Source organism: Eumetopias jubatus, unplaced genomic scaffold (genome assembly GCF_037043125.1).
Source record: "Eumetopias jubatus isolate StellerSeaLion01/CBP00866 unplaced genomic scaffold, mEumJub1_p1.0 scaffold_9, whole genome shotgun sequence".
Taxonomy (NCBI): domain Eukaryota; kingdom Metazoa; phylum Chordata; class Mammalia; order Carnivora; family Otariidae; genus Eumetopias; species Eumetopias jubatus.
Window position 1 is genome coordinate 70,402,714 of NW_028274815.1, and position 21,240 is coordinate 70,423,953.

The window sequence follows — 21,240 nt, forward strand, 5'->3', positions numbered from 1 at the left end:
GTAATGCAAATAGTTCAAAATAACCACATGCACTTTTGTGTTCAGGATTTAATTCCACTGCTAAGGGCAGGAAACATTGTCACTGGCAAAAAGTTATAAGGCCTTTCTGTCATAGAATAGAAGTGATTATTGCATTGATAATGAAAATTTGTTTTCTGCATCTGTGTTCATTAATTCAGGAGCCTTAGAATGAGCCGAAGGCAGGGATAGCTTCGGAAGCAGGATGCGTACAATAAAGTTTGCAAAGGCCTCACACCTTTTAAAGATTCAGGCTAGATTCTGAAAATGTCAGAATATGAGTGAGTCATTTCTGCTAAGTGTCATTACAGAAACTTTGAGTCTCTCCAAACCAGTCCAGGAAAGCATCATTAAAAAGACTCTAGAGATGATTGAAGTGAGACCTTGATTGGTGAATTTTTTTAGCTTATTTTTCTAAATAAGAAGCAGTCATTTGATCTCAGCTCTTCACTGCATCGTGGAAAAAGCTCTAGGAATAGAGGTGGGTACAGACCCTCACCATCTGTGTGACATTGAGAAACCACTTGCTTTCTCTGGGCCTCCATTTTGTCATTTGAAATGCAAAGGTTTGCTCAGCTATCTTAAGAAGATTTCAGCATTAAGTCTATGCTTATATCACTTTTTTATAACTTACTAATTTTTTGACACCATAGTTCTAATAAATTCTTGACTCTGAACACTTGACGAAAGCCATTTTCACTATTAACTTTAAAAAAAAGGTAAACTTAAGGACGTTGTTATTAGTCAAGTAGAATTTTTACTGACTAGCTAATAATTTTAAGAATTTATTAGGGCCTCACACAGCTTATTGTATGTTCTTTAAAATAAGATTTTTCTTTAAGTACCAGAAGGTGTGATTTCTTCTCTCCCATCCCGGCTGCCTATAGCTCTAATGCAAATTGATTGCCGAATTACTTGTAAGAGACTTTTTAATAAAGTTCACTTACTGCTGGAGGGAGTCCAGTTTCAGAAGGCAAGACATAAGCATTTGATGTTCTTAGGGTTATTGGTTGTGGGAGTGCTTTGCTTGGTTTTATTTTTAACTTTAAATCACTTTGCTATCTTTATGAAGTTTTTTCCTAATCTGATTGGCAGACGAAATACCACTTATTTTGTTTTTCTTTTCAGCAAGAGAACTTAGATCCCAAGAGCCTTTTAAAAGTTTCCAGGACTTAAAATTTGATCTTGGAATAAGCTTGGGCAACTCAAACTATTGAACTCAACTGTTCCTGGAGGGAATATTTTCTAAATAACATGTTTAGAGAGGGAAATAATAAATAGCTTTTTAAAGAAAGCATATCGCAAAGGAATCACTAAGTGAAGTATTACTTATTGCATAGATTTTTTAAAATGGTATTCACTGCCGGGCGCCTGGGTGGCTCAGTTGGTTAAGTGACTGCCTTCGGCTCAGGTCATGATCCTGGAGTCCTGGGATCAAGTCCCGCATCGGGCTCCCTGCTCAGCGGGGAGTCTGCTTCTCCCTCTGACCCTCTTCCCTCTCGTGCTCTCTATCTCTCATTCTCTCTCTCTCAAATAAATAAATAAAATCTTTAAAAAAAAATGGTATTCACTGCCTTGAAAATTATCTCAAAATATTCAACTAATTATATGACTTTGATCTAAAAAGATACTAATATAATTATTCTGGTTTATCATTTTCTGGTCATTTTTTAAGGTTACCATTAATCAGTGCCTTTAATATTGTCACCTTTTCAAAGATTTCTTAATCTAAAATAGATGACATGACTGAATACCATGTATTTGGCATCCCTCATAAACTGTCCTTCCCTGATATTTACCTTTAATGCACAGGTCCTACCTGTTTGGGGAAAAGGGCTGTGTGTTTTAAGTTTTATATTCTTAGCTTCATTCACATAATTGGCAATTATCAGACAACCAGCAGGTAAGTCAGGTTAAGAATTTTTCTTGTTTCAGTTAATTTCCTTATAAGACAGAAAAAGAGAATAACTTATCCAGATGACTACACTTGGCTTCAGTGATTGATTATGTAGAGTCACATCTTCACATAAGACCAGTGAACACCTTTCATATCTCTTATATGAATGCTGTCTTTTTGATTGTGCAATGCACAATCTGTGCATTATTTGTGGTATTCCTGAATGAATGTCTAAGATATGGACAGGGTAGGTCAGCCGTGAATCCACTTATAACCTAAAGAATTACTTCAGTTATTAAAGAGGAACACATTTGTTTTCAAAAGAATGAATACATTTTTTCATGTAGCATACTCTTTCCATAAATGTCAAAATATGAAAATGTCAGATATTGAAATGAGAAATATGCATTTTTAAATATATTGTTCCTCCCAAGATCGCAGAATATAGAAGTTTTATTAAAGAAAATATAGACTATAGAAAAATATGGAATATTTATGAGGAAAAGATTTTTATTAAGAGAAAAGTTTTGGGCTGGTAGGGAAAAGGAAAATTTCCTTGCTTTCTTATTGAAGTGCATAATTACTGCTGAAATTATCTTGGAGAGTAGTAATTCCCGACCTTATAGGAATCATGATAGCTTTTTGCTATTCTATCTTCCAGATAGTTATATTTTGATTAAAATTTCTTATTGAATAAGCACACACCACTTTTTATTTTAAAATGGTATCTTGGCTGAGCTGGAGCCAGATGTCATATAGATCAGCTTAGAGGAGAGAATTCCTCTGCTTGCACATCTCCTGAGTCTACTATAGACTCTGAGTGATTCAGCCTCCTTTGATCCCAGGGAAAGTTTGGGAGACATTAATTGTTAATGCCTAGTGAGTCCTTGGAGACCCTGAGAGTCTAGCAGTATCTCTGATTTGTATGAGGTTCAAGAAGCTTTGTGAAAGAGCCTGAACCAAGTTCATGATTGGTGTTTAATAGAGTAGCATGTGTGCAGTGACGCTGTATAGTGTCACTCTGGGAAATTCCACTGGACAAAAGCAGGGTGCTCACAATTTTGACTTTTCCCATCTTTCTCAGTTTCCATGGAATTTAATAAATAGTCAACAAACTGTCCTTAAAAAAAAAAACTTCAAAATTGCCTTAATTCCTAAGAGTCTAGGATTCTGACGCAACACGTGACTTGCTGTATTTGAGAAGCCTCCTGTTCTATTTTGAATGTTGTTCAAGCTACTTTGAAAAGGCTTTCACTGTTTGGGAATTACTTAAACTCTTCTTGACTTTCTCTGCTCTGGTCTCCTGCAGACTACAGGGCTAGTATCGAAGCCATTGTGGTGACAGGTCATGTTTCTTGCCCTATTTCTTTTATTAAGGACTTATCTGCTTGCTTTCTCAAAGACATATAGGTAAAAATCCTACGTCATTTTCTTTCTTTTCAGCCAGTGGTGAGGCATTTGTCAATTCTACCAAGTCTGTGTCTTCCATAAAGAGGCTCAAATTATGATATATAGTCTTTATTTTCATTTTCTTTCCCTAGTATTTGTTCATCCTTAGATGAATAGTGGCATTGAAGGCTGGCTCTTACTTCTCAGAGTCGGTAATTGTTGTTACTACTTTTCAGTTTAGAGTTGGTTACATATTATGGGCAGGAACTCTTATTACTTATTACCTATTCCATTCATCTCTCCTAGTTATAATGCCCACCTTTTCTGGGTTGTTAATGTTCCTACTATGAAACAGTAGTGCTCTTCATGAAATAGTTCTTTGTGATCCTGCAAAGAATTTACAGAAACTGAAACTGTAATAAGTTGTTGGTTTAGTGTACATGTGAGTTTGTTAAGGTTTATTATTTTTTTAAGTTTCACCAGTTTAGAAATTTTACTGTGGTTGAAAACTTTTTTTTTTTTTTGGTCACAGAAAGTGACCTTCTCCTTGCTTTTACTTTCTATGAACTTTATTCAAAAGAAGGCTCTATAGGTAGAAATTGTTCAAAAAATTTAAATTTAACAATAGCCTCTTCACAAGGAGGAGTAAGAGGAGAATTAAAAACTCCTCTTACTTATAACTGTTTTATTTTAATTCCATCTGAGTACCTGGCAAGCTTTAATGGGGAAAAAAGTGTTATATCCCCGTTACATTTAATAAAATTATAATGGCCTGAATGTTTCATGTTGGCTACACAGTGACATTTGAAGAATTATAGGCTTTCAGAAAGGAACCTTTTATTCACATACTTATAAGTTAGAAACTAATCTATTTAGAGGTTGTTATTGTTCATGTAGCAAGGATGTAGAGCAACCAGTAATCCAGCAGACCTATACATGCCCGTTGTTTTTCTTTTTGAGGAAGTTTCAGTCTATTTGGGGGAACATACTAACTTTTGGAGAAACAAATGAGGCTTAAGTGGGCACATTTAGGGAAGAGATAGTTGGCCATAAGACAAGGAGGGGTGAGAGTCCTTTATGTAAATAGATGTTAAATAAAATCTAAAAATATTTCTTTTTATAACATCACAGGCAGTTCAGACATTAGAAATAAGAGCCCATGTATATTTTTTACAGACATTTATTGCAGCGTAAAGTATGTTGACACAGATAAACTTGCATCTGATGGAGCCAGCTCTGTTAATGAATTTACAGTAATACAGATTTGCTGCATGACTTAAATATGGAGATTGCGGAAAACCACTTTAAGTTTGAGTCATCCATACATTCAGTGATGTGATGGTTGTCGAGGTTAATTTGCAATAAATCCATTAGTAGTCATGGCACTGATGTGTCAGTGATTGTCATATAAGACCATGCATAAATAATAAAGGTGACACATTTCTTCACGTGCCTTTCTATGTTCCTAAAACGCTTGGAACGGTGATTGCGATGTGCTGTTGCTGCACATTGAATTTACTTATATAATACAATAAAACATGTTTCTATAAAAATAAAATTAAAGTAATAAAGCTAGATTGCAGTTCATTTTGTATAGACTTACTCCTTTATTTAACAGTTGAAGTGAATTTTTTTTGCATCATGCTATAAATCTTACCATGCTAGATGTTTTATGATGATGAACTAATATTCTTTTTCTCATGAAAGCTGCCATGTGATGCAATTTAATATCCTTCTCATTGTCAAGTTCTAGTGAATGTAAATAATAATAATATAATGGGTTTATGTGGAAAAACTGCTAGTCCAAGCAATGAAATACTGAAGAGTTTAATAAGAACTAGGATGGAGGAAAGTCATTTCTTCAAAGGCATTTGGTTTTCACTCAACTTTGAAATGACTTCTACTTTTCCAAACTTATATTAAAATAAAACAACAATGTTGCAGTGTTCATTATTTTATACTTTTTTCGTTATTTTATATTTTTAACACATACACAGACACACACACACACACTTCCACCGCACGCACCGTCTGTTCTCTGTAAATGTTACTGGGCACTTACCATATGCCACGAATGGGACTAAGGTGTTACTGTGTGATAGCTCATTTAATTTTGGTGGAAGCTCCATGAGGTAGATAGTGTTAGTGTCCTCCTTTTTTTTCAGATGGGACATCCAAGACTTAGAATAAATAGGTTGGCCAAAGTCATTGTTGCTAGTAAATGATTCAGTTGGAATTTGAACCCAGGTCTGTTCAGAGCCTATATTCTTAATTTTTTAGCTGTCCGCTATAGTAAGTACATCATGTCCTTGTTCAGAAAAATGCATACTAAATGAAGTAGATTTTAAAACTGTAGTCATCTGACCCACTATATTTTACTGTGGGAGTACTGTCATATTTTTAAGGTTACTAGAATAGAATACACTTGTAATTTTCTATCTTGATAGAAAGGGGATTTAAGAACATAGGAGATTTTGTAGAGTTTGATATGATTTTTTTTTTCCTTTTAAGAAAGCCAAGATGCTTATAGAGGTCGGGAGAGAGTGGCGGGGGGGTTGGAACTGGACATCTAATTCTCTCACTTATTATGGAATTATGCTGATGAGTGCAATACAATCCACTGTTGTGCATACAGAAGAAGAGGCAAGGGAGATTGCTTTCCAGATATATCTGGAGAAAAAAAGATGCTAGAAATAATTGCATTGTTTGGCACAAGGTAGTAAAATTGTTTTTGCTTTGTTATGGTGAAGCTTAAAGAACTGGAAAGTTGTTTTAAGAAAGACAGTAGTTAATAGCATGCTAGTCGCCAAGTCTTAACACTTACTGAAATATGAGATGAAATCAAATCTTGGGTAACGATGTTTGTATTGTGACATTTACGTTACTGAAAATATAAACCTTTAAATTATTATCCTCCCATTCTGTAGCTCAGCAACTAGAAACTTTCGTAGTTCCCTAAGTTTTGGGACGTATACCCTAAACTAAATGTTAATCTACATATATTAAATGTTCTGTCATTTCACATTTACATGTTATTTTTCTTTTTTTAAAAGCATTGTGAGGTGAAAGGACAGTATATGATCATGAGGTGCAAATGTCACTTTATGGATATGAGACATTAGAATATGATAACAGTTGGCCTTGATAAATTCAGACTGACACATCCAATTAACTTGTTCTTGACTGTCTTGTTATGATAACAGAAACATTTCTGTAATAAAAAATATACAGCAGTGGGAGTCTGGGTACTAGGTTTCCTCCTAGCACTGCCACTTAACAAAGGTTGCAACTTTAGATAACAAATCCATCTTTATGACTCAATTTCCTCAAATGTAACACAGGGCTCCTGCTTCCCCTGCTTTCCATCCAGGAGTGGAGAAGAAATGAAAAATTATTGTGAAAGTGATATTTTTAATATGAAGAACCTCTATGTGATGTAAGATGTTTTGCTTTACACCACCACCTTCTTCTGGTGATTCTAGAAAACATCTGAATTCTTAGATATGTTTTACATTGTTATGCAGCATCTCTAGTTTTGAATATTTGTCTTAATTCATAGGAACTACATAGTCACTAGAGAACAAAGTTAATTAAAAGGTTCAAAATAAAAGTAATTAAGTACCTACACTCAAGAGTTCACCACCACAGTCTCCTGTTAAAGAAGACTTCACTTTTATATAGTCTTGTCCAATTTTTATCAATGTAGGTTTTAGTGAAACATTTAATAGTTAATCATCTGAGAAAAATTTACCAAGCTGAAAAATATTTATCAAATAGTTCTTATTAATATCCTGAGTAACAAGCTTCCAATAATATAGAACATAAATGGTCCTGGAGGCTCCAGGATTTCTGATACCCAAATCTCTACATTCTGAATGTTCTTTACTTGCATATTGACTGGTGCCTTTGAAGTACAACTTAACTATTTTCGCATGAGAGAGATAAACTACTTTCATGCATTAGTATCAAAAAAAAAAATGAATAGGGAATGCATAGCCTCTCTACCATTGCGTTCTAACAAGATTCTATTTTATCACTTTTACATTTAATATTATCCTGACATGTTTCTGTTGTCATGTCTACATACCAAGTCTTTCTGAACCAGTCAGGCAGGAGACATATTGCAGAGGCCTTGGGAGTTTCTGAAAGGCCTTTGGAAATGTTTCAGACAGACAACAAAGGCAGTTGGCTCCAAAATACAAAATGAGAAAACAAAATATTATCAGCTATTTAATTAAATGTACTCAAACATGACATTAAGTCAACTTCATTCAATTTGTAAATATGGTAATGGTAGAAATTTAATGTGTAGAAATCTTGAAAACATCCCACTGTACACGCACCTTTTACATATAAGCCTTACTCTTGGTAGAAGCTATTTTTCTATAAACACAAGAGGCTTTGTTGCCTAAATTTTAATATTTACTCTTCCTACTTTCCTTACCATGTTTGGCACATAGTGGGAACACAATACATATATGTTGGCATCCTTTGTTATTGGAAGGCTATATTACCCTCTATAAATTATACCCTAATGACATCTGTTCTTGGGATAACTTTGCAAGTGTTTCTGTGGTCCTTTTAGTGTGAAGAAAGGTCTTTTCTCCTCTCTCTCTCCATATATATGTACCTATATCTTTGCACATCTCTTCCAAATGTTCTGACTTAAAAATTCCATTTTATTGCATTCAGTGAGATAGATTTTGTTGTGGTGCAATGAGATAGGACTTCAGTGCGTTGGATGCTTAGTAAACTTGTTTGAAAGAAAACTCTTTTTAAAGCAAGATGGATAATTTACTGACATCAACACCATAAAGTAAAATTTGAACACTCACCAAATGAGGCTGTGATATTCTTAGTACTGTAAGACTAGCATTCACTTTCAGGAAAAAAAAAAAAAAAAGGGTCTTTTTGTGATCCTGGATAGCTTGACAGCTACTAGATATTGCTTGTTAAGTAAAATCTCACTTTTGTTGATGAGATCTATTATCTGACGTGACTCCTGGGGCTTATGACTATTTATCCATTAGTTATCATGTGGGTGAATACACCCTTTCCCTGTAAAAGTTGATTCATAGTGTATTTGTGATTTGCTTCGCTGTGCTATATGATCCTGTCACATGCACATGTAACTCTTGTTTCAAAAACAAGTTGATATATGTTTCTGCTCCTTTTAGAAGCAGCCAAAGTCAGTGTTTCCTACTAAACTATTGCTAAAAAACTGGCAGGGAGAAATAAAACCCTATAAGATTCCATGCTTGTCCAACTCAATGGAAAAAGTAGTAATCCCTCATTTGTTCTGAAACACCTGCTGGTAGGTTTAATGAGTATATTAAAAACTGAGCTGCCTTGATATTTCTTCTAAAAATCCTCTGTTCTTTTTCTTGAGCCTGTTTGATTAAAATCTGTGATTTGCTCACTGTTTTTGCCATAGTTTCATGTTTGTTTTTCATTTTTGCTATACTGTAAATTTAATCATTTACTGATATGTCAGTGTAACAGATACAGGAAAGTTGTGTACCAGATGTATTTGGACTAATTGCTTTTGGTTTTTGTTTTCCAGCTGGGACGACATATATCTTTAGCAAAGGTGGTGGACAAATCACGTATAAGTGGCCTCCTAATGACCGGCCAAGTACACGAGCAGACAGACTGGCCATAGGGTTTAGCACTGTGCAAAAAGAAGCTGTGTTGGTGCGAGTGGACAGTTCTTCTGGCCTGGGTGACTACCTAGAGCTGCATATAGTAAGTACTTTAAAAATAAGATTCAGCTTTTATTTTTTACTGTTAGTTTTTTTAATTATTATCATAAATAACTTATAATTCTGCCTTTTAGAAGTTTCTCCTCCCCAGCAACCAGCACTTGGGTACAGAAAATAGAAATACACTTAAGAAGTAATAAGACCTTAGTCCAACTGCTGTTGCTAAAAATGTTCTTTACAATAGAAAATATATTTTTTGGTTGTTAAGTGTTAATTCCTCTCAATTCTCTGTTTAGAAGAAAGATTTATTTTGGTATGTTTTTAGTGACTTTAGGCAGACTTGCTAAATTAATAAGCTGAGCTATTGCCTCGTTGATACTGTTCCATCTGACTAGAAGCATGAGGTTGTAATACTGGTAACATCAAAAGATCTGAACCCAGTGTCCTTATTTCTTTCTTCACTTAGAAACCAATTGTCTAAAGTTAACATGCAATGGATGGGAGAAAAGGGAACTTCAAGGGTAATTAGGGGTAGGAAAGAAAATGGTGAAAAGATTGTTTCTATGCTGTCTTATACTCATCTTGATACATAAGTATGAAGAAAATAAAATGGACTGTTAGCATTTATATCCTGGGACGATTCCTTTTTCCCCAAGCTCTAAGCCTACTATAAGAACTTAGTCAGCATATCATAGATGGGAAAAAAAAAAAAAAGACTTTTTTTTTAACCTTTTAAAGTTGCCATAACTGACTATAGCTTGGAGACTCTGCCCCATATCTCTGCATTCAAAGAGTTACTGATTTGTATAGTTGTAATTCTTTATCTCATTTTATAGCAGTATTTTCACGGAAGTACATATGGTCTCTCATTGCTAAGCGATATTACTATTTTACTGATATATAAAAGTAACAACCATAGGAAAGTGTGACATATTCAATAACTCTAATGGGTTCTTGTCATCATAGTTCTTAATTGAATATCTGTAATTTCTGGAAGGTTTCAAAAGTATATAATCTCTCCATTTCCCTTTTTATCCTTGAGGTGTAGTTTATCTTTTCTGTCTCATGTGTTTATGTAAATTTGTTTCGTTTTGCTTTTGTCTATCCCTATAAGTTCTCCCTTCACCAGCACCCATGCCTCAGAAGACAATTTGATTAGGTCAATGTGTTCTTTTCTCTTAGAAACTGGCCTTCAGGCCTTCATCCTAAAATGATTAGGAAAACTATCAAACACCAAAATACATGATCACAGACTTTTGCAGCATCTTAATTTTCAAAGTTTTATTCATTTATTTTCTTAATCTTAGTTTTCCATTAGACCTCTAGAATTTCCATTTAGCTGAGTAGGGGTTTACACTGACCACAAGAGCTGAATTCATTGCTAATCTTAGGAAAAAAGGGGAAAACAAAACAAAAACAAAAACAAGAAAACACCTCAGCACAACCATTATCGAACCGTCATAAATTTTCAATTCAAAATGCAGTTGTCAAATGGGAACCCTGGGAAAGTAACTTCAACTGCCTTTCAGCAAGTATCTAACAATCAAAATTGAAAGCATCCTGATTTTTATGGCATCATAAATAAATGATCAGTTGAGATAAGCTTAACTAGCGCAGCAAGGGATCTTGCTGTTTAGAGTAATCTCAACTTTCTAAATGTGTTTGCTCCATTCTGATTTAAGAGCCTTGCTACTTCAAAAAAAAGAGAAAGAAAAAAGAAAAAGAAAACAAGTGCTTTCCCTCCTGAAAGAAATTACTTATTGATCCATCACCAATTACACATTTACCCTGAGAAAAGTTTCTACAATGATCACTCTCAAATCGTAAGGGGCTATGTTATTGAATTACTCCACTGTTGTTTGTTTTATGGTCAGAGGGTTTTAGTCTACAAGAATGGGTATTTTTTTTTCCAATTTTGATCAAATGTGGGCTTAAGAGTCCCTCCATACATAATGGATTGACTTTCTAGGTGTCCATAACAACCCAGTACCTTCCACAACTCCTTTACTTGCTGTGGATTTCTGACAGCTGTCCTATGAGGGCTTCCTTCTTTCTGAATCTCCTCGTTGGTTTGCCCACCTATTCACTTTAGGTTCAGTCTTTGTCTCAATACATTCTGCCTCTTGGATTTGCTATCTTCAGACTTTCACTTGATCTGAGAGCCAGTCCGTGACTGGGAAATGGAAAATGTGTATTGGTTCCCTGGGCTTACTAAACCTTACCCTTGTTGGTCATCCTTATGCCTCCTGTCTCCATTACTAGCATCTGTCTTAGTCCAAATCTGGCCAACTAAAACTTATCTCCCTTCCTTTTCTCTCATTGCCTACAAGAGGTGATCAGCTGTTAATGACTCAGCAAGTCGCTTATATGGAGACAAGTTCACTTCTTTCCATGTTTCAACATACAAACCAAATTGACACAAGATCAGTGTTGTTTTGTTTTGTTTTGTATTTTACATTATTGAAGTTTACTAATCTAACTCCTGTAATGCTGGGTGCTGGGAAGAAGAAGAGAAAGAGGAGTTAGAAATTTAAAAAGGCTAGGGGTGGGGAGGAAGGGAAGGAGGAAGGAAAGAGAAGGGGAAGGAAGTATTTAGGGACCAAAGTTGTGAACAACGGGTGATAGAAGGATTCTTAATAGTAATACTTAGATTTGAGAATATTCAGACCCTGTTTTATCAAATTATTTAGGTACCTTTCAGTCTGTGCCAATTTCCCTCAAGTCATTTCTTCTGCTTCTTTCAAAAATGGAAATTTGAAAGGAAAACAAGATTTGTGGTTTGTTTATTAGTGTTGTTTGATTTTGGCTTATGAATGTACCTGATTTAAAAATTAACCTAATACCATACATGATATGTTTTATCTGTAAAAGTTAGTTATTATTATCCATTGAACTCCAGAAAAACTTCTGTAAACCCTCAAGGTCAGCCAAATATAAGCTGTACTAATCTTTAAGAATTGTATTTCTACCCTTAATTAGTCAATTAACCATTAAGTTGGTTGTACTCCTCAAAAGGTGCTATGGTCTTGCTGAAATGTACAATGCCATTTCAGTTAGATAAGTTTTAAAATATGATTGGCACATAATTTTGATGAAGGTGTTAATATTTGACATCATCCCTTTTTATCAGAATGATCATGTTTGATTTTTACTTGAAAATATAATCACATTTAAATTTTGATTAATTGTACCTTTAAACTATAATAACTTGGAAAAAATGGTTTTTGATTCAGGTGGCCTAGTTTTTGTAGATTTTTTAAATTATATTAATAATACTACTGTTAACTTCAAAGCCGTATGATGTTGCTATTGAAATTTGTAAGGTTTTAGGAGGGATGAGGGCAAGATAAACACACGAAGTGAGGAGCAATTAATTAGCATAGAGCCTAGAATACAGGTACTCAAATATTTTCTGAAATAATAAATGAATTAATGAATTATATACTGAAAATATGAGGCTTAGGTGAAGAATAGGCAGTCAGCTTTTCATTAGTTAATGTGAAGTCACAGATGCAGTTTAGTTTCTATGTATCTGAGAAAGTCTTTAAGACTTGTTTGTAACATAGAAAAAATGTAGCACTTGATATGCAGGAGCTATATTTTTGAAAAGTTGCATGTTTTTATTGATGTCTGAATTTTCAAGTAAGAATTGATTATAGTAGTTGATGGTTTAAAGGAAGTGTGTGGTGGGAATTTTTGTTGTGTGAATGATTATCTCTCTTTAGTAATTATCTCATTTATTGTAACTTACCTTTATCATGAATTGTTCTCTAGTCATTTCATATCTGTCCATTATTTTCCAATAGAGATAAACTGTCTAATGGCAGAGAACATAATTTGATAATAATGATGATTAATAAGAAACATAACATAATATAGAAATGTGGCTTTTCAATGTTCATTTCAGTGTATGCCTGAAAACTTTCCAGAAAGATTTTTCTGAGCAACTAGTATGGCCCAGGTCTATGTTAAGCTCTATAGAAAAAAAAAAATAAATGAGCTTACCACTTAATAGTTATCTCAATAAGTATTTGTTGGATGAATGAATGAATGAGTCAAATGGGATCCTGATCACCAGGTAGCTTAGATTATTTATAGTAAACGTACTTTGTCCCAAAATGACTCTATCTGGGTTCATCTCTATTTCTTCCTCTTGCAGTTTTAACTTTCTTATCTGTATATTTGTAAGAATATAAATAGAGGATAGCTTTTTAAGATAAAGAATATAAAGAAGTGACTTCTAAGCTGTAGGGTGTTAAACGTATTTAAATTAGTCATATTGAAGATTATTTAATCAATATTGAGTAAAAAAATTCTTAGAAGCAATAAGCAAAAAAAATCTAATTTATTTTAAAGATCAATTTATAAGATATATCTAGAAATGTTACCAGTGTTGCCACTCTAGAGAAAGCATCTCTCATATATGTCAGTCAGGCAACGTTAATTAGAGATTACTTAACCCCTCTTTGACTTACAGAAGAAAGCCAGTGCAAATGTGCTCATTCACTGCCATGAATATTAACATGTGCATTGGTTCTGACCAGAGGAAATGTATGGAGGGTGGTGGAGAGGATGAGTGAAGAGTGTTCTTTGAAATTCTTTCATCTTGGGAGCATGAAAGAGCATTACAAATTTGATTAGTGAATTGTTGTACATATTTGCCTTAAGTGTTTCTTCTTTGTACTCTCCTAGGTCAGAAGTCTTATTTTTGAAACCCAGCTCTTAATTGATTTTGATTTAGAAATACACCTTTTGATCAGTGGTTTTAGTATAGACTAGAAGCATAATATATTTAGAGTTAAAATATGACTTGTCCCAAAATAACTTATCAATATCAGTGACAAGTCAATACTTTCTCATCTTTCTCTGCATCTCTACATTTTATATTGCTTTAATAATTTTTGTTTAATAAATAAATATAATTTAATGTTTTATACTTTATAATACTGCTTTATTAAAACTAAATTTAAAAACATCATTTCAAAGTCAATAATTATACACGAGTGCATACCCCTATCAATAAGATAAAATCCAATTAGTCCTTCATAGAAGTGTCTTGAGTTTAAATTATGTTCCATCTGAAATTTTTTTTTCTAACCAACAGATTCACCTATTTTGAGAGTTTTCACTTTGCCCTATAATATTTAAATTTGACCCTGTTAATTATATCAGTAGATATTTTATTTGGTTTTGTTTTCCTGGTTCTTACATGAATTAAAGAACATGTGGCCTTTTTGGCTAGTATTTTGAAAGAAAGAATAAAATGATGTCATTTTACTATGTGTTGTAAAATTCTTGTTCAAGCTTCTAAGGTAGGAAGGATTAGGTTATCTTTGGGGAAAATGGGGGGAGTGATGGTCATAGTTATGTTGGCTTAAGTGCTATCCCAATATCTTAAAACAGTCTCTCTTTTGGGGATGGGTGTGGTCAAGTGCATCAATACAAGACTCCTTTCCTCTTGGAAAGTTAATTCAATCTCTCATTTTCTGATTTACCGGTTGTTACCTTTGGTGCATCAGTAACTCTCTGAATTTGATTTCTAGATTTCTAGAATTATTTCCTTCTTTGAAATTCTATTGCTGTGAGATTTAATAAGAGAACCAGAACAACTCTCTCTGCACACACCTCCTCAGTCCATGCACTTATCAATTAGACTTATTTTCCTGTATCTATTCTGAATAACTTCCAGGCCATTTTATATACTTATATCAGGTTAATTTGCTAAAATGTTTCTTTGATGCACTAATTTCTCTATTAAACACACTGATGCCTCCCAACTATATACAGGTAAAGTCACAGTCTATGCTTAATATTTAATGTCCTCAACATTCTGATCTTAATTTTCATTTTCAGGTCCATTTTGCCATAATTCTATACTTAGCTTTCTACCCCAGTGAAATTTATTAATCCATTTTTTAATTTTTAAAAAATTTTAAATTTTACTTATTTATTTATTTTAGAGAGAGAGTGTGTGTATGAGGGGAAAGCCAGAGGGAGAGAGAGAATCTTAAGCAGGTTCCATGCCCTGAGATCATGACCGGAGCCAAAATCAAGACACTTAACTGACTGAGCTACCCAGGCACCCCTATTAATTCATTTTTTTAAAAATGAACTTCTTGTCATTCTCTATATCTAACTCTGTCCAGATAGTTTCTTCTCACTTCTGTCTCACTATCTGGATTCTGCTCAGTCATCGGCTTCTCTGTTCAAATGTTGGGTGTTTTCAGGGTTGTCCCTGGGATCTTGTAGCCTCCTGATTTAGCAGGAAGAAGTCTAGGGTTCTGGAATCTCCTTGGAAGAACTGTTGAAACAATGCCCGAGGCATTTATGTGGGTAGAGAAAATCTTATGCATAGTTTCTGCTCCAACCAATGATCACTCCTCTTCTTGACCCATTACTTTGTGGTGGACCTCAAACTATTTTACAAAATAGCTTCAAATCCATTCTCAGTTAGGCCCTGACAAGTTGCCATAGCAAGTCATCTTTTCTTAGGCCAAGCTGCCAGAACAGGAGACTCTTGTTGAATCCTTTCTAACTACTGGCATTACTTCTATTTCTTCTGTAGCTATTTTTCAAAGCCTACTTTCAAATAACATCTCTTTTGGTTCATTCAGCACATCATTATTGATCACCTTTGCTGAAGTTCATACTGTATTAGTTGTCTATTTCTGTGTAATAAATTTACCCACAATTTAGTAGCTTAAAACAGAAAGCATTTATAATCTTATATGAGCTTAGGAATCCAGGAGAAGTCGAGCGAGTTATTAAGAGATTCCCAGGAGAAGACATGGTTAAGATCTCCCATGCTCAGAACATATCTGATATGTTTATTCTTATGATACAGACAGAGCCCACATGTCTGAGGAAGAAATGATAAACAGCAATGAAAGCATATGAAAACAGGTTATTAAGGATTCTGGCTTTGCAGAAGTCTAAACACAATATAGATTGATGGAAAAAGAGTAATGAAGACATTGCTTGAGGGTTAAGAACTAGTTTAGGGAATGCATACTGAATTAGAAGTCATTCGTACACTGATCAGGAAAACTCCCTTTATTGCACAAAAAACACTGAAAGCCATAAGCAAAATGCATGAAAGTAATAGTTTAAAAATGCAAGCAGCATAGCAAACATGTCTGCCACAGATCAGGAAACAAGGTGAAAGTGACACTATGGCAATGAAGTCCTGATGTTGGGCCACTGTGGACACAGGCAGCTCATTTCAACAAAGGAAGGAAATGACCTAGGTGAATATACCTAGGGGACACTCAGGTTAATAGTAGGCATAAATAATCCATTTTTTAAATCAGGAGGAAAGAACTGGAGATAATATTCGCTGGGCTTAAGAAAGTTATTTTGATGAAAACAAATACTTTCAGAGCTGTGAAATCCAATTTATGTTGTCCTTAGGAGTTTTGGGAGGTAGTATGCTGGACCTCAGGAGGCTTAGGTCAAGACAGAGGAGGACTGTACCCTCCTGGAGACCAAGAAGACTGGCTGTTTAACTTTCTGCCGACAAACACAGCCCTGGAAGAACATTCTGCCATTATTAACACTTCCGAGAAGACGCTTTAATGGTGGGCTCTTCCTATCAAGAAAAACCACTTCCTCCTGAACCTTCCTGCCCAACGAAGAGTAGAAATACAAGATTGGCAGACCAGAAAAGCTCTTTGGTGAAAGATTAAAATTTAGTGGGCTCTTGGGCCTTTCTGGTCTATGAAAATAAGTCGACCTTAATATTCTTAAAATTCTACTCTGACTGTTAGCTAGGAAATATAGACTGCTCATTCCCAAATACATATCTTCAGTCCTCACTTCCCCTTTGATCTCTATACTCAGCATTTCCAGCTGGATGTCTCATGGACACCTCAAACTGAAAAAACTGAAGTCGCCATCTCCGAACCACATGCCCATCTCACAGTCACAGATTAAAACCTGACATCTCTTGCATGCTTACTCTTCTGACCTAATCTGTTTCTCACCGAATTCCAGAAATGTTTCCATAATATTATGGAGGAGTTTCAAATTGGTAGACTGAACAGGGAATCCGTGCTCATCCCTGACCAGTCTTGTCACCACGTAAGAAGTTGAGACACAATCTCGCAGAGCAGGGAGGGAAGAGGTACAGTCACGGGTAGAGTGTGGGATCCGTGCCTGACTCTCCTTGTTCCCCTCCCCTTTTTTTAAATTTATTTATTTTAGAGCGTGAGTGGGGAGAGAGGCAGAGGGAGAGGGAGAAGCAGACCTCCTGCTGAGCAGGGAGCCCGATGACCTCGGAATAATAACCTGAGTCAAAGGCAAATGCTTAACCAACTGGGCCACCCAGGCACTCCCTCCCTGCTTTTTTTCACTAGGAAGTATTGTTTCCATTTATCAAAATTGTGTATACAGACACTTGGTACTTCTCCTGGACAAAGCATAGTCAATTGGGAAAAAATTGGCAAAATACCTTTTACTATTTTTTTGTAGTCTTTGTACTCTCTCCTGTTTTTGTTAGCAATTTTGTGACCCGTGTAAAATTTTGGATTCAGAGTAGAATGATTAAGTTCCAATGGCCCATTCTTCATTCGTGTTGAACAGTGAGCTGCTGAGCAGCAGTAAGCATCAAGAGAGCAAGGACTTTGATCTATTTTGTTCACCTTTGTATTCCCAGAGCCCACCTTAAGCTTGGAATTTAGCAAATGACCAAAAAAAAAAAAAAAAAAAGTTGAAATAATCTTTTGGTTCTACAAGTTCTGCCGATTTAAACTGCATGTGTGCGTTCTGAAAATGTTCTAGGGCAATAGGTCAGTGCTGCTCCGGTCAAGGGCATTATCTCCTTCAGGAGCATTCAGTTTATATTTAACTTCTTTGGGGTGAGTTACAGATGCAAATGTGAGCTAACTACTAGCATATTTCCAATATATTTGTTGCATCTCTGTAGATTGGTATCTTGAGGCAAGTGTCTGGTGAACCACACCTTAACTGGTTCTGTTGGGGAACTACTGGTCTATGGTACAGATAGCTCAAAAGACAAACTCCTCAGCTGGCCTCAGTGAGTACTTATAATCTGGGCTTGTTTTCCAGCTCCTGACATGGCTACTTCCACTGCAGCTCACACATATTCTTTCTTTAATTCATACATTTAACAAATGTTTCTATTTTATTTTTCCCCACAAGCACCTTTCAAGGCCCTGGAAATACAGAGTAAAATGAGGCCTGGCTTTGCCGTTAAGTAGCTTAGAATTTAATAAATAAATCTCATTCTTGTGATATATTAGCCACAGAACACAGACATAGGCTGGTTTTTCAAACCTTCATGTCATAAAGGCACGATTAAAGGTTTTTAAACTCTGTGAAGCCCTCTTTAACGTGCTTTAGATAAAGGCAATTAATAATCTCATAACTAATCTAAGTTTGCGTATGTTATCCCAAAATATTTAGAAAAACCCTATGATGGGGTGCCTGGGTGGCTCAGTTGGTTAAGCGACTGCCTTCGGCTCAGGTCATGATTCTGGAGTCCCGGGATCGAGTCCCACATCGGGCTCCCTGCTCGGCGGGTAGTCTGCTTCTCCCTCTGACCCTCTTCCCTCTCATGCTCTCTATCTCTCATTCTCTCTCTCTAATAAATAAATAAAATCTTTAAAAAAAAAAAAGAAAAACCCTATGAGGAAGAACCATTGTCCTCATTAGGTTAACAGGAAAAGGAGGCACCACACAGCTGGTGAGTAAAGGCAAAATTTGAGCTCAGTCTGACTCCTGAGTCCATGTGCTTAACCTCTGGGCCTTCCGTGTGTGGGGCAGGGAGGACGAATATAGGAAGCAGTCTCTCCTCAGGTAACACCCGATGACTCTGCTGAATCCAGTTTTATAAAGTCAGACAACTTCAGCTCTTAGCATACCACACGTCACATGAATTACTGAGCATTCCAGATGTCAGCTACATAAACCATCTTCTAGTTTAAATAAATGCCTAGAAAGTTATCTGGTTGACTAATTGCTTCAACCATTTTGTAATTAGCTAGCCAGCTTTTGTAATTAGTCTGACTTGTAAATGTGGGGCATACATATTTTTAAAGGCAGAGAAACGTGATTTTCAAAAAAGAAATCTGTACCGGTCGTGAAATGACAGTCAGCAAACGTAGACTTCCAGAGAGCTTTTGTTCGTGCTTGCTTCTCTCTCCGAAATATTCCTACTTCCTCCCACTCCTACCTGCCCTCCTCTCCTTCCTAGTCTGGTGCATATTTTATTTGTCTGGATCATATCTTGCATTTATTTGTGAAGCTTTCCTTGGTCCCCTAGGGCAAAACTAATCATGCCCTTCTTGGTACTACCATAGCACTTTGTTTTTAACGCTCTTGTATTACTGACCAACTTGCAGCTCTTTCCTTCTGTGTCCTTCCAGCTCATTAAATTGTGAACTCTTCAAGGTCACTGACCATATATTATATATCTTTATATCTCTGTACTTTGACACTAGTACAGTGCTTATTAATGCACGTTAATCATATTTATGGATGAAACCATGTGTACGTGTGAGTGAGTGGAGCCTTTCTTTTTGGCTTGTGGCCTCCCCCGCTCGTTCCCTGCTCCCCCTGCCCCACCCCAGACTGGTAGTTTTCCACTGATGTGCACGACCTCACAAGAGGAGAGCTCTCCTTGGAGCACAGTATGAAGCAGACTCCCAGAGGATAATGGTGAAAGCATGTGACACTGCCCTGGGACTCCCCATTTACAACCTGTGGAGGCTTACACACTCAAGGCAGAGGCCCACGTGCTGGGGCCTATCACAAAATGGTCTCGTTATCCACATGGTATTCTCTGAGGGAAGGAAGAACGTCTTTCATCTTAAGATCGTTGACCAGCGCCACTTTCAGGTTCAAATATTCCAAACAGATAGTCACTTCTCTGAGATTTAGTCTAGGAGTGCCTTTTATCTGCTCTCTGTATTATTTTGGGTATTTATATAAAAACGTCTCTGATACATTTCCCTGCATTCTGACTTGATGAGAAGAGATGAATCCAGCTGGAGAAAAAGAGAGAAGGAAAGAGAAGAAGAGAAAGAGACACAGAGAGAAAACAAGCAAGCAAGCAAGCCAGCCCTCGGTGGTAATCAACTTTAGTTGATTATGGTGTGGAGGGTAATCAACCTTCACTACTCTGGCAATTTGACCATCCTCTCTTTTTTCCCTCCTGCTGTGCTGACCGCTAACATGTGCTTAAATGATGGAGGTGAAATTGATTATTTGTTAAACAAGCTTTTAAAAATGATTTTAATTAGTATATATTAAATGTTTGAAGGTACTTTTAATTATCTTAGTAGGGTTAAAATTTCCCTCTGAAATCATGCCTACCCTGTACATTTGCTTAGTAAGAAGACCAACAACTAAACAATACTATTTAGCATGTATTGAGTGCTTACAATGGACCGAACACTAAACACTTTGCATAAAAAATTATTTAATATTCACACTAACCTATCGAGGTATGAATTATTATCTCAGTTTTACAGATGAGCAAACTGCATTTTTAAATAATTGACCCAAATCACATAGCCAGTTCTGACTTCAAAGCCCCGTTTTTCTTTTGTGCAAAGGAAAATTTCAGGCTACCTCAGGTACTTTTTCAAATGATCATGCAAACCAATTTACTGATCCTAAGGCACTGAGTCTTTACTGTGCACTGCATTGTGAGATTCCTTAAGCATGGGCACAAGGTGGAACTTCTGTGTCCTTCAACAAGAATTCACTAAATAACAGTAGCGTACCATGGCAGAACACATGATATTTGGTATTAAAACTCTTTTAATGGGTGGAATTAATAGGTGTTGTTGCTATTTTTTGAGTCGCGCCTAAATGTCGGGCTAAACTAGTACTGCTACAAGACTATTGGCCTTCCATGGAGATGAATCTAAAAATAACTTGCAATACTCTGGAAGCTGGCGGGAGTAGCAGCTTCCAGCCTTTTCCCAGGTTCTGAAGCTAATGCCTAAAGCCTTGACAGCTTGTCCTACCTTTTTTTTTTTTTTTTTTTGAGTAGAGTCTCTGTGTATCTCAGCATGTAAATGGGGCGGGGGGGGAGATAGGGAATATATCTATTGCTTGTATTTCTTGCTGATTGGACATCTTCCTGACAGAAGTCTTCAAAGCAAAAGTATGTCATCCTGTTCATTATTGTTAAATAGCAGTAAAAGCCAGGCTTTGGAGGCTGTGTTTCCCACAGAGCATCCACAGAGAAATGGGGCTGAAATTTTA

General features: G+C 35.9%; 1 protein-coding gene across 24 annotated transcripts in view; it reads left to right on the plus strand.

The window, feature by feature from the left end:
• The window catches only part of NRXN1 (neurexin 1), a 1,124,404-nt gene that overhangs the window by 797,444 nt on the left and 305,720 nt on the right, over positions 1-21,240 (plus strand). For all 24 annotated transcript variants that reach the window (XM_028103977.1, XM_028103968.2, XM_028103969.2 and 21 more), the window contains one exon: positions 8,868-9,049. In XM_028103977.1, the coding sequence (XP_027959778.1) occupies positions 8,868-9,049 (182 nt within the window). The remainder of the gene's footprint in view (positions 1-8,867; positions 9,050-21,240) is intronic.